Source organism: Sciurus vulgaris (assembly GCF_902686455.1).
Source record: "Sciurus vulgaris genome assembly, chromosome: 11".
In the NCBI taxonomy this organism is placed as follows: domain Eukaryota; kingdom Metazoa; phylum Chordata; class Mammalia; order Rodentia; family Sciuridae; genus Sciurus; species Sciurus vulgaris.
In genome coordinates, this window is record NC_136472.1 from 73,907,883 (window position 1) to 73,926,733 (window position 18,851).

General features: G+C 34.4%; 1 protein-coding gene across 14 annotated transcripts in view; it reads left to right on the forward strand.

Moving 5' to 3' along the window:
- Positions 1–18,851, forward strand: part of EMSY (EMSY transcriptional repressor, BRCA2 interacting) — a 75,383-nt gene that overhangs the window by 25,610 nt on the left and 30,922 nt on the right. For all 14 annotated transcript variants that reach the window (XM_079105171.1, XM_079105176.1, XM_079105179.1 and 11 more), the window contains 4 exons: positions 706–982; positions 3,670–3,924; positions 14,142–14,291; positions 16,962–17,132. In XM_079105171.1, the coding sequence (XP_078961297.1) occupies positions 706–982; positions 3,670–3,924; positions 14,142–14,291; positions 16,962–17,132 (853 nt within the window). The remainder of the gene's footprint in view (positions 1–705; positions 983–3,669; positions 3,925–14,141; positions 14,292–16,961; positions 17,133–18,851) is intronic.

The following is an 18,851-nucleotide window of genomic DNA, read 5'->3' on the forward strand; positions in this document are numbered from 1 at the left end:
CTCCTACTGCTTATAAATTCCAATCATATTCATTAGGTTCTTAAAGTTTCTTGAACATACAAAGCTCATTTCTGCCCTAAGGATTTTGTGTTTGCTGTTCCTGTGCCATCAGACACTCTTCTAGGTTCATACACCTACCTCCTTCTGCTTTCTGTTCAAATTTCATCTTAAAGAGAGGTCTTCACTGAATACTTTATAAAATACCATCCAGCATTCCCATGATGCTTCATTTCTTTACCTTGCTTTATTATTCCTTCAATTTGTCTCTTCATGACAATATTTATTTATATTTTCTCTCTCTGTACTAGAATGTAAACTCCATGAAAGTATGAACTTTGTTTTGTTCATTCTTCAACCCCCGACAATCTAGAACCATGCCTGGCACATAGTAGATGCTCAATACGTATTTACAAATGAATGAATGTCCAAATTACTTTTTAGAAAGATGGTGCTAATTTATATTCCCTAAGGGTATATTGAAATGTTAACTATATCTTACTGAATATTACCTTTTAAAATATTTAGCAAAAATTGTTACTTTTAAATAATTTTGATGATTACTAGTAGAGTTTTCATATATTTTTAGTTGTATATTTCTCTCTATTTTTAATGGTTTATAATCTATTTTTAAATGGTATATAACTGTGAGTCTAAATATTAACAGTATAGTAGATACATGAAAATAACTTATTTTTCCTTCTTTAGGTAATTATAGTGACCACATCACCAAGTTCAACCTTCGTGCCCAACATTCTCTCCAAATCCCATAATTATGCAGCAGTTACTAAGCTTGTACCAACATCAGTCATTGCTTCCACAACTCAGAAGCCACCGGTTGTTATAACTGCTTCACAGTCCTCTCTGGTCAGTAGTAGCAGCAGTGGCAGCAGCAGTTCTACGCCATCACCTATTCCTAATACAGTTGCAGTAACAGCTGTGGTATCCTCCACACCATCTGTAGTCATGTCAACAGTAGCACAAGGTGAGTGGTGATTTACTATTTATTTTTGTCTTTGTTGGTGTATGGAAATTCGAAGAATACTGTGGGTATTTTTTCTGCTTTGGGTGTGAAGGTCTCTGCTGTTAGATACGTGATTACTTACTGTTCCACTTCCCTCAGTTTGAGAATGTCAGACTCCTACATTCTGTCTTGTCCTTCTCTGATAATCATTTCCATTTTTAAACAAAGAAGTAAATATGTATATGTTGTATTTGCCATTTCCTTTTTTTTTCTTTGTGTTCAATGAGTTATTACTGAATGAATAAATATTCAGAGTCTAAGTACATCATTCCGGTCACAGGCTATTATGGGTTTATGTGTTGAAGGTATGATTTAAATATAATTCTCTGATTCTTAAGTAACCCTGAGTGCTTTTACATCTGAAACTTTGCCTATACAGAAGTCTATGGAGGGCTGGGGTTGTAGATCATGGTAGAGTGCTTACCTATCACATGTGAGGTACTAGGTTTGATCCTTAGTACCACATAAAAATGAATAAATGAAATAAAGATAGTGTGCCTGTCTACAATTAAAAAAAGAAAGTATATGGAGTTAAAATCTTTCTACCTCACAGAGGTTTACTGGTTATCTTGTCTGACAATACTTAAGATTTGTAAAACTTTTATAGGTAAGTTCTATTCATTTTTCTTATTATAAAAGGAAATTGTCCTTTTTAAAAAAAAAAAAAAGTATATGGAGATCATAGTTTAGTTAGGAAGTTACCCATGTTCACAATTAACTTCAATGTAAGACCAAACATCATGTATGTAATATAGAGGTTAAATAGTTTTAAAATAATCTTTCACTTGTATAATCCTTTATACTCATTGAGTTGTAAAATGTTGCATGTTGACACCAAAAGGGGCTCCAGAGATAGTCTAGTTCAATATGATTAAGCAGTATACAAATCATATGCCATAAAAATGACTCCTTACATAATGAACACTGGCCCTAATGGACCATAATGAAGAATGTGAACCTGGTGCTGTAATGGGGGACAATTCCCAATGTCCTTTCTTTGAATTAAATGAGAACCTGCCACTTGCATTCCTTTTCTGCTCCTACAAGCTGATTTCAAGAAATGGGTGAGAGTGAAGGAGATGGGGAAATGTTTCTCAGTCTGTGGTTTTACATAATCCACACAATAACTCTTGCAGAATTGTAAGGAAAGGAAAATTATAACACTTGAGGACACTGAGCCTATAGTGGCTGACTTCTCAAGGTTTATCCTTCTCCGTCCTTAATATTCTCAAGAGACATTTACCTAAGACTGTAATATTAGGACTGAGAATGTAGTTCAGTGGTAGAGTACTTGCCTAGCCTGCTGGATGCCCTGGATTCAATCCCTCCCAAAAGAAGATTGCCTACTCATCCCCTGCATGAAAAGAGAATGTGATAATAATAAGGTTGTTGTTATTATTATTTATATTATTATTATTTTGTAATGCAGTGCATTTGTCATGGTGGAAATGTGATAGGGGAAGGTGTGAAATAACATCCCCAGTACTTGAGTATTAAGCTGTTTATGTTTTCCTTTTATTGTTTCCGCATTACTTAAAAAATTAATATGGTGAGTTACATTCTAGGTTGTTCCTGCTAGGAATATTAACTCACAGACAAACAATGTCCAGTTGAGTAGTTGATAAGTTACAAGAATATTACAGATGGGCTGGGCACAGTGGCATATGCCTGTAATCCCAGCAGCTCCGTAGGCTGAGATAGGATTGCATTCAAAGCTAGCCTCAGCACGGAGAGGATCTAAGCAACTCAATGAGATCCTATCTCTAAATAAAATACAAAATAGGACTGGGGGTGTGGATCAATGACCGAGTGCCCTTGAGTTCAATCTCAGGTAACGCCCCCCCCCCCAAAAAAAAATAAAAAGAATATTACAAATGAAAATTCTGAGAGAGGGAAGAACTTTTCAAACTCATACATATTTAGAGGAAATAATGAGTACGCTTTATCTATGTGTGCTTGCTAATACCAGTATAGTTTTGGAAAGAACCTATATCACCAGAATTTTTAGCTGTGAATATATTTCATATGCACACTTATAACTTCACAAGACTATTTAATGACCAAGATAAGAGTTCTCAAGAAGGGCGGGGGAGATAGCTCAGTTGGTAGAGTGCTTGCCTGGCAAGCTCAAGGCCCTGGGTTCAATCCCCAGCACCGCAAAAAAAAAAAAAGAATTCTCAAGAAATTAAATTTATAGATTATTGGAGATGAAATGTAGAAAGCTACTTTGCCATGCTGAATAATTCAGAAGACAAATGGTTAAGTGTGAGTTATTTTATCTGATGCCATATTTAAAGTGGATGACGATAACTTAAAAAGTAGTATTATAAATATGTATTACATATGAGATTAAACTAATTAATTAATTTACTTTCTATAGAGAGATCTTTCTGCAAACTTTTTATCTGTTATTGTTTCTTTCAACTTTTCACCTACAGAAAATCAGTTCATTATTTTTGAGAGCAATAATGCCTTCCTTGCAGTTTCAGGACTAGGCATCAAATATATAGCCCCATATATTATATCTGACACAGGGTGCTCCATTAATCATAGTTTTTGTTGATGTTCCTGGACTTTATTATCTACTGTAATAATCCAAAGTAATTTTAATTATGCTTTCCTATCAAATTCTCTTTACCTCTCTATAGGTGTATCTACATCAGCAATCAAAATGGCATCAACAAGACTTCCTTCCCCCAAAAGCTTAGTGAGTGCTCCAACCCAGATTCTTGCACAGTTTCCTAAACAGCATCAACAATCTCCTAAGCAGCAGTTACATCAAGTGCAACAACAGACACAGCAACAAGTGGCCCAGCCTTCTCCAGTATCTCATCAACAACAGCCTCAGCAGTCCCCTTTGCCACCTGGTATCAAACCTACCATCCAAATCAAACAGGAGTCAGGTAACTGGAAAATTTTTACAAGATATGCTACTTCTTCCCTAATCATCAGTTCTCTGAGTCCTCCAGTTCATAAACATGGTATGTCTATCTATTTAGATCTTCTTTGACTTCAGCATGCAGATGCTGTACATAAATTGTTAGATTTATATCCAAGTATTTCATTTTCCTGGAGTTATTATAAATGGGATTGTGACTTTAATGTCAGTTTTTGAGTTTTCATTGATGTATAAAAATGGTATTAAATTTGTGTTCTTAAACCTTGTTGAACTCTCTTATAGCTAGGAAGATTTATGTAAATTCCTTGAGATTTTCTATGTAGATAGAATAAATTTCCTTTATCTTCTTTTTTGTTACTGGGAATGGAACCCAAAAGTACTTTATCACTGAGCTACATACCCAGTCCTTTTTTATTTTTTATTATGACACAGGGTCTCACTACGTTGCTGAGACTGGCCTTGAACTTAGGATCCTCCTGCATCAGCCTTTTACATAGCTGGGATTATAGGCATGTGGGCCTAGAATAATTTTTTAATTATGTAATCTATAAATAGAGAACGCTTTTTGCCTGCCTGCCTTCCTTTCATTCTTTCTCTCTTTCCTTTCCTTCCTTTTCTTCCTTTTTTCCTTTTCTTTTCCTTTCCCTCCGTGCCTCTGCCTCCCTGCCCTCCTGCCTTGTCCCCACCTTATCCCACTGGCTATAACTTCCAGTATGATGTTGTTAAATGATTGGTAAGAACTGACATCCTTACCTTCTCTTAATCTTAAGGAGAGAGCATTCACTTTCATCGTTAAGTATGAAGTCAGCTATAGATTTCTTGAAGATGCTTTTTATAAGTTGAGGAAGTACCCCTCCTATTTTTCTGGAAGTTTGTTATGGATAGATGTTGGATTTTGTTGAATACTTTTTCTCTGTTCAATGGATATGATCATGTTTTTTCTTGTTTAGTCTGTAGATATGCTGGATTACATTGATTGATTTTTTGTTGCACCAACCTTGCATTTCTGAAATAAACCCTACTTAGCTGTGGTGTATAATTCTTTTTTACACATTGCTGGCTTCAATTTTTGTTTCCATTCTACGGAAATACTGATCTGTTGTTTTCTTATTTTGTACTATCTTCAGTTTGCTTGACTTCATAAAATGAGTTTGGAAGTGTTTCTCTATTTTCTGGAAAAGATTGTATAAGATTAGCATTAATTCTTTAAATAAAACCACCAGGCCCTGGAGATTTCTGTTTTGGGAGACTTTAAATTATGAATTCAGTTTATTTCGTGAGAGGACTATTTTTATTATCTGTTTCATTTTGGTTGAGTTTTGATAGTTTATGATTTTCGGTCCATTTCTTCTAAGTTGTCAAAATTTGTGAGTGTGTATTCGTTAGTAGTGGTTCCTTATTATCCTTTAAGTGGCAACAGGATCTATATTAATGTTCCTTGTTTAATTTCTTATTTTGGTGGTGTTGTGTCTTTTTCTTTGTCAGATTTGCTGGAGGTTTACCAATTTTATTGAGGGTTTTGTGTGGGTGGTAATGGGGATTGAGCCCACTCTACATCTGAGCCCTATTCCCAGCCTGAAGTTTTTTGCTTGTTTTTTAAGAAGTAGATCTTTGTTTCATTGCTCATTCCCATCATTTTTCTGTTTTCAATTTCATTATTATATCCTTCCTTTTACTTTATTGGATTTATTTGCTCTTTTCCTTTCTTGAAATTCAAACTTAGATTATTGATTTAAGACGTTTTCTACGCATTTAACATTTATGTCTACATCTCTATAAATATGTTTGTGATAAATTTCTCTCAGCCATGCTTTAGCATTATCTCATGTTTTGATATGTTGTATTTTCATTTTCATTCAATTTTGTGTGTTTTAAAATTTCTTCTGAGACCTCCTGTTTAAAATTTTTTTATATTTTACAGTCTGCATTTTGATTCATTGTACACAAATGGGGTACCATCATTTCATTTCTATGGTTGTGCACAATGTAGATACATACCATTCGTGTAATCATATGTGTACATAGGGTAATGATGTCTGTCTCATTCCATGGTTTTTCATACCCCCTCCCTCTCATTTCCTTCTACATAATCTAAAGTTCCTCCCTTCTTCTCTCACTCCCCACCCCCATTATATACAGCAATGCAGCCACATCAATGTTTATAGCAGCGCAATTCACAATAGCTAGATTGTGGAACCAACCCTTCAGCAGAGGAATGGGTAAAGAAACTGTGGTATATATACACAATGGAATATTATTCAGCAATAGAGACCTCCTTTTTGACCCCTGTATTATGTAGACGTGTTTTATTTTATTTCTAAATGGTTGGAGATTTTTCTGTGATCTTTTCAATATTGATTGGTGAATGTTCCACGGTGCTTAAAAATATACTGATATTGGGTGCAGTCTTGTACATGTATCAGTCAGATCTTGTTCATGTTGTTCAGTTATCTTGTATTTTTCTCTTTTTTTTTGATACTGGGGATTGAACCCGGGGGCCCTTTACCACTGAGCCCCACCCCCAGCCCTTTCTTTTATTTTGAGGCATGATCTTGCAGAGTTGCTTAGGGCCTCACTAAGTTGCTGAGGCTGGCTTTGAACATGTGATCCTCCCACCTCAGCCTCCTGAGCTGCTGGGATTACAGGCATGCACCACCAAGCCTGGCAGTTATCCTGTAATCTTGTTAAACTTCCTATATAGTTAGTAATTCTATCACTGGTTAGAGTGTGATGTTAAAGTCTGCAACTATATTTGTAGTATTTCACCCCAAAATTATTTATTTTTGCTTCATGTATTTTAATGCATCTAATGTTTGATGCATAAATATTTAGAAATGTTATGTTTCTTAGTAGATTGGTTCTTTTTCATTATTTAGTATTCCTTTTTTTCTTCAGTAATTTTCTTTGCTCTGAAGTCCACTTTTCTTTAAAAAAAAAAAAAAACAGACTCCATATTTCATTTTATTCTACTCTTAAAATTTCATTCCAATTTCAATTTGGAGAGCTTGCCACATAAACTACAAAATGATTATATCAAACCCACATTAATATATTTAGTCTATGTAGTAGAAAACTAACGTGATTTTGGATACGCCAGGTATCATGTTGACTGGACACAGTGAATTGTATTGCCTTTTAAAATCTACTTTATCTATAATTAAGATAGCTACTCCTGTTTTCATCTAATTCATGATCACACAATATATCGTTTTTCATCATCTTATTTTCAACCTACGTGCATTGTGTTTGCAATGAGTTTCTTATAGACAGAACATAGCGTGGTTGGGTTTTTTAAATCCACTCTGCCAGTCCTTGTCATGTAAATGCTGTATTTAGATCACTTTCATTTAAGGTAATTGTTAATGTGGTAGAGCTTAAGTGCTATTTTATTATTTGTTTGCTATTGCTTGTTTTTCTGTTTCTGTTTTCTGTCTTCCTCTAGCTTGTTTGAAAATTTTTTAAGATCACATTAAGATTTAGTTGTAATATTTTTTAGTATATTGTTTTGTTTCCTTAGTGTTTGTTTAGTATAATTTGATATCATACTGAAAAAATTTATCATTATTAATTTTTTTCACTGCATATTACTCTGTATTTGAAATAATTTTATCTTTTTGGTAAAAAGGAGATTTTATTATATGTACATACAGTATTTCCTATTTTTGCAGTCTTCTAGTTTCTGAGGTCTTTTGGTTACATTTTTGTTTGTGATTCAGTTACTTTATTTTTTGGACATTTATCTGTTGTCTTTCTTTTTTGTGGAAGTCTTTGTCAGGTTTTTGTTTTCATGTTATCTGTGCTTTCTAGAAATCATTTTTAAAATTTCCTTTTATTGTGTGGATTAAAAATAAAATCAGTTTTCTTGAGATTATTTCTGAAAGCATTCAATTAATTCATTAAACGCTTATAATTCAATGGTGTTTAATACTTTCACAGATCATCTCTTACTACCTATGATTTTCCATCACCTCAAAAAGAAACCTTATAACCTTTAGCTAGCTATTGCCTCCTACTCCCTGTACCCATCCAGAAGCATCCCCTATTATGGTTTTTTTTTTTTTTTTTTTTTTTTTGTGGATGTGTACTAGGGATTGAACCACCCAGGGTTGCTTAACCATTGAGCCAAATCCTTAGCCCTTTTTATTTTTCATTATGAGACAGGGTATTGCTGAGTTGCTTAGGGCCTTGCTGATTTGCTGTGGCTGGTTTTGAACTCACAATCTTCCTGCCTCAGTTTTCCCAGTTGCTGGGATTTCAGGTGTGAGCCACCTTGCCTGGCTCCCTATTACTTTTGATTTCTAGATTTTCATAACCTCTGCTTTGATATGAATTAAATTATATAATATGTGATCTTTTGTGTCTGGCTTCATTTACTTAACATGTTTTCAGGGTTTATCTATGTTGCATATATTAGTACTTCATTTTTATCGATGTATTGTAGTGGGATCTGTTGTTGCATGTTTGTACATGCACATAATATAATTTGGCCAGTATCATTCCCCAGTTTTTCCCCTTTCCCTCCCTTCCTCCCTCCCCCTGGACCTTTTCCTCTACTCTCCTGATTTCCCTTAGATTTTCATAAGATTCCTGATCCAACTTTCTTTTCCTTTTTCCTGTCTAACTTCCACACATGAGAGAAAATTTCCATTCAACCCTTGACCTTTGGCTCACTTTGTTTGGCATAATGTTCTTAAATTCTATCCATTTTCCTACAATAACATAATTTCATTTTTCTTTATGACTGAAACTCCATTGTGAACATATGCCACATTTTCTTTGCCCATTCATCTGTTCATGGACACAATGGCTGGATCCCTAGTTTGGCTGTTGTGGGTTGTGCTGCTGGAAACATGGGTATGTGCTCCTCATATGTTTGTTCATTTGAATTTACATTTGTATATATTTGGATGCATTTTTAAAAATATATTTATTTATTTTTGTGTGGTGTTCAGGATCAAACCCAGTGCCTCACACATGGGAGGCAAACACTGTACTACTGAGCTACAGCCCCAGCCTCTATTTGGATGGTTTTTACCTACTGGCTATTATGAATAATGCTGCTAAAAACATTTGTGTGTGAGGTTTTTTTTTCTTTTTTTAAATACATAGTTTAGTTGTAGGTGGACACAATACCTTTATTTTATTTTTATGGGGTGCTGAGGGTCAAACCCAGGGCCTCACGAGTGCTAGGCAAATGCTCTACCACTGAACCAAACCCCAGCCCTGTGTGTGAGTTTTTGAGTATTCAGTTCTCTTGTGTGTGTGTTTATATAGTAGTAGAATTGCTGGGTTGTAAGGTTTAATTGCTTGAGAAACCGCCATATTATTTTCCAAAGAACTGCACCATTTTTACATTCCCACCAGCAATGAATGCATGAAGATTCTAAATACTCTGTGTTTTTGCCAACACTTGTTGTTCTACTACTTTTGATTCTAGCCATCCTAGTCTCTATCAAGTGGTATTTCATTATGGTATTGATTTGCTTTTATCTGATGACTAAGGATATTGAGTATCTTTTTATGTACCTATTGGACCTTTCACATATCTTCCTAGATTCTTTGCTCATTTTTAAATTGGATTGTTTGTCTTTTTGTTATTGAATTGTATGGATTTCTATATCTGTATTAAACTCTTACCATATGTAATATGATACATTTCTCCCATTCTTAGTTGTTTCTTCAGTTTCTTATTGATAGCCTTTAAAGTACAAGTTTTTTAAAATTTTCATGATGTCTAGTTTATATCATTTTCTTTTGTTGCTTGTGTTTTTAGTGTTATATTTAATAATTCTTTGCCAAGACCAAGATCATAAAGTTTTTACCCTCTCTTCTAAGAATTTGATAGTTTTACCTCTTTGGTGTCTTTGATCATTTTTGACTTAATTTTGTATAGGTGTGAGGTAGAAGAGTGCTATTTGGATATGGTTTGAGTGTATTCTATAAGGGTTTATGTGTGAGAAGCTTGGTCCACAGTGTGGTAATGTGAGAGGTGGTGTGAACCTTAAGAGATGGGTCTAGTGGGAGAGCCTTAGGTCATTGGAGCAGCTATCCTCAGAAGCTCTTGTGGTAGGTACCCCTGAGTTCTTGTGAGAATATGTTATAAGACAGCCCAGGATTGGTATATAATGCAGTGTTAAAGCATTAGTATGTGCAAGGTCCTGAATCTGGTCCCTAGCACATGCACACACGCACACATAGGCGCACACACACACACAATTGAGTTCAACCCCTGAATTGTTCTTTGGTAATGTTTTTGTTCTTGCTTACCCTTCTGCCACAATGCTCTCACCACTAAATCAGTAGGACCAACGGATCTTAGATTTTCATGCTCCAAAACTGCGAGCTAAATAAACCTCTTTATAAAATTAGCCTGTCTCAGGGATTTTGTTATAGTAATGAAAAACAGACAAATACAAGGTCCTATTTCATTGTTCTGCATGTACTATCTAATTATCCCAGCACAATTTGTTGGAAAAAACTTTTTCCCATTGAATCATCCTGGCAACTTTGTAAAAAATTAGCTGACGATAGGTGTATTAATTTATTTCTTGGCGCAGTTGTGTTCCATTGGTCTATATCTGTCTGTTATGCCAGTCCTACACTGGTTTGATTGCCATTGGTTTTTGTAAGTTTTGAAATCTGAAAGTGTGGATTCTCTTGTTCTCTTTTTTAACGATTTTCTTAGCTATTCTGGATCCCTTGTGATTCCATATGATATTTGGAATTCACCTGTCAATTTCTACAAAAAAGCCAGCTGAGATTCTGATAGGGATTAGATTGAATCTGTAGATTAATTTGAGGAATATTATCATTTAATATTAAATTTTTTGATTTGTGAACATGATATATTTTCCCATAATCTAGAGTTTCCTAACCTGGTAGATTGGTGTGTGCCTGTAGTCCCAGTTAGTAGGGGGTGCGGGGGGAAATGAGGCAGGTTGATTGCTTGAGATCAGGATTTCAGGAGAGAGAGAGAGAGAGAGAGAGAGAGAGAGAGAGAGAGAGAGAGCAGGGGAGGGGAAGGGGAGGGGAGGGGAGGGCAGAAGAGGAAGAGGAAGGAGAAAGAGAGAGAGAGAGAACAAACTTACCGTTTCTAGTGAATTCCTTTGGTTTTTCTAAATAAAAGATTATGTCATCTGCAAATAAAGATAGTTTCTTCTGTTCCAATCTGAGTACTTTTTTATTTATTTTTTCTTGCTTGATTTTCCTGACTAGAACCTCTAGTATAATATTGAACAAAGCAGAGAAGAACAGACGTTATTCTATTAGTCCTTATTCCTTTTAGTTGTAGAACTTCCTGTAGTGTCTCTTGTGAGGTAGATGTACTGGTAACACATTCTTTCGGTTTTTGTTTGTTTGATAAAGACTTTATTTTACCTTCATTTTGAGATAGCTTTGCTGATGTAGGATTTTCCATTTAGTTTTTTCTTTGAACACTATTTTGTCCTGCTCCCTGCTGACTTCTGTTTTTTTTTCTGCTGAGAAGTAAACTGATAACCTCATTGCAGTTCTTTGTAAGTGATGAGTAGGCCTTGGTCTCCCCATTTTCAGTGAGGAGATCCCTTCCAGTTTTGTTTTTTCTTTTTATTGTTGTTGTTTAATTTTTTTTTATTTGTTCTTTTTAGTTATACATGACAGTAGAATGTATTTTGACATATACATACGTGGAGTATAACTTCCCATTCTTGTGGTTGTACATTATGTGGAGTTACACTGGTCATGTATTCATATATGAACACAGGAAAGTTATGTCCAATTCATTCTACTGTCTCTCCCATTCCCATTCCCCCTCCCTTCCCCTGACTCCCCTACTATGTTAACTCTGATACTGCTCCTCAGGAAACTTTGGGATGACAGTAATATTGGTATTAATATGGCTCTTTCCCCTGACCACATCCAGCTGTTAAACTCCACTAACTGCTGAATGATTTCTCTATTGTTTTGAAGAATGCCCTGGGACATAAATTGTTCTATACAGTAATCCAGATTTTCACTCCTTTGACAGAATGGTTTCTGGGGTTCATTTTTGATACTTGTTCTGACCCCAAGAGGGCTCCTTTCAGTTTTCTTACTCCCCAGTTCTCTTCTATAAACCAGCCTGTAACTAGACTATATCTTCATTAAGTTCTTGAATATCTTTCCAGTTACCTTTCACCACATGCTCCAGTGTTCTTGAGAATGCTCAAAGCTTGAATTTCTCTATGATCTGGTAGAAATGAAGTCAGTTCCTTTGGGAAGAGAAGAGGAGCTATGTGTTTTTATGATTTATTTCTATTTTCAGGCATAGTCTCTGAGCCACGGCTCTGGAACTAGGGGAGTGGGGTCAATGGCATGCCGCTCTCTACATGCTTTAGGCTCTATGTGCTCAGAGAAGGTTGGAGTTAGAGAGCAGTGTGAGGTCCTTTAAGCTTGCCTCTTCTGGTGGTAGAGCCACTGCCTCATAAGTTAGGCTGAGGGTGGTCAGTACTTCAGTATTCTTAGTGATGCCCCACCTGAGTTAGAGCATTTGTCCATGAATTGGGGGCTGGACAGAGAAGGAAGCACCCATCACTCAACTGCACTTGCTCAGAATTTAGCTTTAACAACAAATAGCTAGGGGCAGAATGAGATAACTGAAGTCCTGTTCTTTCTAAGAAGAAGGCCCTCCAACTGGAGCTGGGAGCTGAGGAACCTTGTGCCCTTGACTACAACAGTCTGAAACTGAAAGAGGGGATGGAAGGAACTATCTTGGTTCAGATATCACAGATGTTGCCTTTCTTATGAACTTTTTGTGGATTTTCTTGAGTAGGTTTTTTTTTTTTTTTCATTTGCTATTTGACCTAGGAACCATTTCCAGAACCTTTTAATAATTATTGTTTCATAATTTTCACCACTTTCACTGGATTAATAGGTTGGGTTAGGTCTTCATGCTGTCTTACCAGAAATGTATCTCTGGAATGGTTTTAAGTACTTGGAATTACTAGTTTTTAAAGGACTATAGAATTGTCCAGTGTAAGTATCTGGGTCTCTTACTATCTGGTAGGGGGTAGAGGTCTTAAAATTTTTCTTCTATGTAAATTTGTCTATTTTGGTTTACTTTCTTTTCCAGGGTCACTTTAAAAAAAATTTTTTTTTTGGTTATAGATGGACACAATAACTTTTATTTATTTATTTTTGTGTGGTGCTGAGGATTGAACCCAGTGCCTCAAATGTGCTAGGCAAGTGCTCTACCACTGAGCCATAACCCCAGCCCTCCAGGGTCAATTTTAATAAAGAATATTTTCCTAGAATGTTAGCCATTCTATATCTTCAATTTATTTGCATAGGATTGAATAGAATTATCTCTTATGATTCTCTTAATTTTTTCTGTGTCTGTGGTTATTTCTTTAGTGGCTTCTTTTTATATGTGATTAATTATAAGTCATTAATGAAATAGAAACCATTTTTTATCTCATAGCGTCAGTGTTTACAACTTATAATCAAAGTTTATTTTCACAATAACAGTTATTGAAGTCTTGTCACATTAGGGAGTTTATAATTTGAATTTATTTAATCTTCACAACAGCCAAATGAGGTATAAACTAACATTAATTTTACTTCATAAATGAGGAAACTAAGTCATGGAGATTAAGTAACTTGCCTAATTATGCCTAGATACCATAATTTAACTTTTTTTATTGACTATAAGAAATTTTTAGTATTATTTCAGAATTAAGTTATTAAGAATTATTTAATTATGAAGGCTGTTAAATACATAGACCTGTTTCCTTCCTAATGCCTCAACCTAAGTCACCATCCAAAAAAGTAATAATCCTTGGTGGTTGTCTGTAGCAAAATATTTTGTCTTGTGAATTATTTGGTGAAAATAGTACTGTGACTTGTTTTTGACTTCTTATGCTGTTCCTTTCATCCCAAGTATTTGTGTGGAACAGATTATTTGCTTGTAAAAGTTCATTTGCTAACTTTGATTTAAAAGCTCTTATATGTTCCCAACATAGACAAAAAGTCAAGATTTATTTTTCTTTATGAACTTTGTTAATGTTTTAGTTTCATTCCTGAAATTAAAAAAAAATTAGGAAAGACAGGGATATGAGGCTAAAAGTTGAAAGAGTCTCAGCAATATGAAAAAAACCTCTCTTTAGAGACTGAGTAAATGAATGTGACTACTGCCCTCTTGGTTTGGTACAAGGGACATGTTTTAAAAAATAATTTGTACTGAGATTTGTCTTTCTTTTTTCAAAGGTGTTAAAATCATCACACAACAGGTCCAACCAAGTAAAATCTTACCCAAACCAGTGACTGCAACTCTTCCCACCAGTAGCAATTCCCCTATTATGGTGGTTAGCAGTAATGGTGCAATTATGACAACTAAACTGGTAACCACTCCTACAGGTAAGTCTTATGAGCATCAGTCCATTCATTCATATATTTATCAATCAGAATCTCAGTATCAGTGATATCCTCTACAATGGGGATCTAGAGATTAATGAGATAATTCTTCAGAGACCTTTCTTGAGTCCCTTCTACCTACCTCCTTAAAATTGGTTCTCTCTTACTATTCTTTCTCATGGTCCTCTGTTCTTTTCCTTTATACAACTTACCACAATTTCTAATTACTTAGCTAGTGGTTGATTTATTTTCCTCCTATTAGATCATAAGCTCACTGAGGGTAAGGGATCATGTATATTTATTCACCGTATGTAGAGAGTTGGCCTGTAAATAGGAGCTTAGTCAGGATTTGTTGAGCAGAAGAAAGCAATGCCAACCCACAAGGATCTTACTCTGATGAGATCACGAATCTGTTACATTACAGGATAGTTAGTGAGGCCGAGGGAAGTACAGGATGCTATGATGCCCAAAGAGTAGGAAATTAGCCTGTGTTTGAGGAAGTGATATTATAGGACCTTGTAAATAGTACTATCCTTTGTGACCTTTACCAGGTTACTTAATTTTCTAAATCTTTTCCTTTGTCTAATTTCAAGGGAAGAGCAATATCTAAGTCATAGATTATTGTAAGTATTAAATGAAATCAAGTGTATAAAAAGTCCTCAGTATGGTGCTCATAGCAGTTACTATTAATATTAGAGTTAGCTATTACTAATATTTTAAGTGTCTTATAACTTTTTTTTTTTTTGGTGGTGGTGCTGGCAATTAAACTTGGCCTCATGAATTCTAGGCAGGTACTCCAATTGCTGAGCTACACCCCTGGCCCAAGCATCTATTACTCTTAACTAAACTTTTTGAGGAGGGCCAGTATTTAGATGTCACAATCTAAGTAGTATAAAATGCTATTTGAAGTGTTATAAGCTGTACTTTATCGACCAGAATGTAAAGCTCTGTACAAACATTATATTTAATCTCCTTTAGACTTTATTATTTCCATTTTCAGTGATTTGCATTTAAGCAGTTTGCAGAGGAGAACTGAGATTTGAACCCATATATATCTGTTTGATTCTAAAACTTGTGCTTTTATTTTTTTTTTAAATGTTTGGTAAAATATACGTAACATGAAATGTATCAAATATACATTTCATTGGCATTAAGTACTTGTCAATTGTACAACCATTGGGTACCATCTATCTCCACAACTTTTTCCTCTTCCCACACTGAACCTCTGTACCCATTATATAACAACTCTCTATTTCCCCTTTTCCTACAGATCTTGGCAACCACACTTGGCAACTACCATTTTACTTTTTGTTTCTATTTTAAACACTGTTATTCTCATGTTAAATATATCATACTTAGCCCAAACTCTTCTCCAAAGATACTATTATATACATGTATGATTCTTCATGTTAGGGAAGGACAGTAAAAAATAATACTGTGCCAGTGTTTGTCTATATTAGAATAAGTAGTTCCTTTTTTAAAACAAAAGCCAAAATTGATTATATGATTCATAATATTCAAATTTTTTGTTCCTGTTCCATACTTTCTACTAAGATTTTTTGTCATTGCTTTTTAAATTCAGATGTATGTTTTTAACCCATTGAAACTGATTCTACTAAATATTTCTTTGCTCCTTCCTTTTTTGAGTAGTGGTCGTGTTTTTAAAAGGTGAATAAATTACTAAAATAACTTTTTCGAGGTTGGGGATATAAAAATGGTTTTCAGAGTAGCCTTTGAATCGAATTATTATTATCATGAAAAAAATTCTTAGTTGAAAAAGGTGTTATCTTAGTTGTTGTTTTTGTTTTTGTTTCGTTTTGTTTTGTTTTGTTCTTCCGTTTTCCCTAAGGGTAATAGTTTTTCGTTCAGGGATAGTCTTTCTGAGACTATACTATAATAATCCTATTGGCTTTGTAAGAAACAATGAAAGTACATCTGGTTAGTTTTTAATTCCTGTTTGGTAAAGAGAAAAGTCCCAAAAATAGGGGGAAAGGATATAAAATCCTTTGAGAGACATAAAGAAAAAATATCCTAGTAGGTCAGTTAAAGTTGAGGAAATATGTAAGCAGAGAAAATTTTTAGTTACAGAGAAATATTCCTGGCAATTCTTGGCAGCTTCATCTTTAATCTCTAGTAAAATGATGGAATAACTCTTTAAAATATGGAAATATATTTAGAGGGCACTAGAGTATAAAACAGTAAAAGTTTATAAAATTTTAAACAAATAATACTGCTTTATTTGCTGAGTGCTGACATTGGGTTTGGCACTGAGACAGCATAAAACAGATGCAGATACCTTAAAATCTGTAACAGAAATATCTAAAATGCTCTGGCAGGAAAGATGATTAAATTTTAAGTTTCTTTTGGCATAAAACTAGTGGAAGAAGGGTAGTGGAGGAAGGGAACCAGGGTTAGCTCTACCTTTTCTTGAGTTAGTAATTTGATGCAACACATCACAAAATTTTATGTGTAAAATTAGTTCAAATTGACTTGGCATTGGTTCTTGCTATGTGCATTGAAGACTGACTGTAAAACTCTAAATTAATGTCTTGACACCTGAAAATTCCATTTTCAAGTTAAAGCAATGTAGGTTACATTGAATTATGGTTAAACAAGCTATCATTGTTCTATAAGTAATGATGAGTTTTTCTTTTGGCTTTTTCCCTTTTATAGGTACACAGGCAACCTATACCCGGCCAACAGTGAGCCCATCCATAGGTCGGATGGCTGCAACCCCTGGAGCTGCAACCTATGTGAAAACTACCAGTGGTAGCATCATTACAGTAGTACCCAAATCATTAGCTACTTTGGGGGGCAAGATAATTAGCAGTAATATAGTTTCTGGTAGGTATATCTGAAATATATTAAAAGTGTAGGTGTCCTATAGTGAGAGGAAAACTTTTCACCATTGAAGGATTGTTTGATCTTAGTTTTCTGCTTAGAAATCTAAAGCTTTGTTTTCAGTTCTTGTGTTTAGTGATTGAATATTTCTTAGTTTTAGCATTAAACATTTACATTATCAAAAATTTTTGATAATTCTAAAATTAAAAGAACAAATTTAGTTGTTTTTAATCATAGTGCAAAGATTATGGTTTCTATTTGCATAGAGATTTTTAATTTACAAAATAGTCTCCCATTTATCAACCCAGTCAGACTTTATAATAACTCTTGAGGTAGTTGGTATTATGCCCATTTTACAAATGAAGACAGATTTAGGTTTAGAGGGGTCAAAGTGACCTATCCATGGTTGTACAAGCTAGAGCAGTGGAAGAACTAGATTAATACATTGAACTATGTTGAAGGAACATATCTCATCATTTCAATTACTAATGTCACTTTAGCCTATTAAAATAAATATATTTGAATACTTTATTTGCTTTTCACCATTTATGTTAACTGTTCGCTTTTTAAAACATTTTACTGGGCTGGGGAGATAGCTCAGTTGGTAAAGTGCTTGCCTTGCAAGCACAGGACCCTGGGTTTGATCCCCAGCACCGAAAAAAAAAAAAAAAAAAAAAATTTTTTTTACTCAGATAATGAAGGTTAACCATCTGCCTTTTTATTAGTACTTTGGAATTTTACCTGGTTTTTTATTGGCCTACAATATTTGGGTTGTGGACCCTGAAGTAGAATGTTAACATGGCATCTGTTTTCACTGATTATTATTTTTTAATTAAAATGATCGAAATAATCTGATTAAGCAAGCCTTATGATTTTAACTGCTACCATTTTTGTAGACTAGACGTATTTTGTATGCCCCAGGTGAGTTGTTCTAACATTTTAAAAGCAAGGGACTAAAGTTCCTGACAGTAATTTGATGTTGCTGATAACTCAGGGAATGAAAGAAAGCAAAGCAAAGCATGGTATTGGCATCAAGTACTATATTTAAAGCTGTTAATTTTGGCACTACCTTTAAGTGTAAGTGAGAAAATTCAGTATTTGCCAAACTGAGGAGGGTGAAACCAGTAGGGAAAGAATCATTCTACTCTTAACTTTTAAGAGGATATTTAAATAACACAGTTAGAACTCAAATTATAATTTATTTTTTGACAATATCTTCAAATAGTATAGAACACTTATTCAATTAAACATTTTTCAAAAAGTGATTGTGTTTTTCATTGGTAGGTAGCTTTTTATGACCTTAGGTTTTTTTTTTTAAACTTATATATGAATTTATGATACCATATAGCTTGAAGGAATGTTTAGATGTCATGAGGCCTTTTTTATAGGCCTTATTCATGATGTAGTTACTTTGTACTAGGTTAGAGTAATATACACAAGCATATTTTCCTAGAAGCAGAGATGTGATCTAAGATCTATATCTTATATATATTATCCACCTTCATATTAATATAAAACCACTCAGTTAGTTGGTATTTCAAATACGTTGGTATACATAGCACATACTTACTTGGTATACATGCAACTTTATTCATTGCATGAAGATTATGATGTCTGTATGTTTCCTTCACTGTTGACATATATATTCCAAAGAACTTTTCTCATTCTTTATTGTTCTAAATGGATCCTATATTTACACTACCACTAGTCTTTATAAAGGCA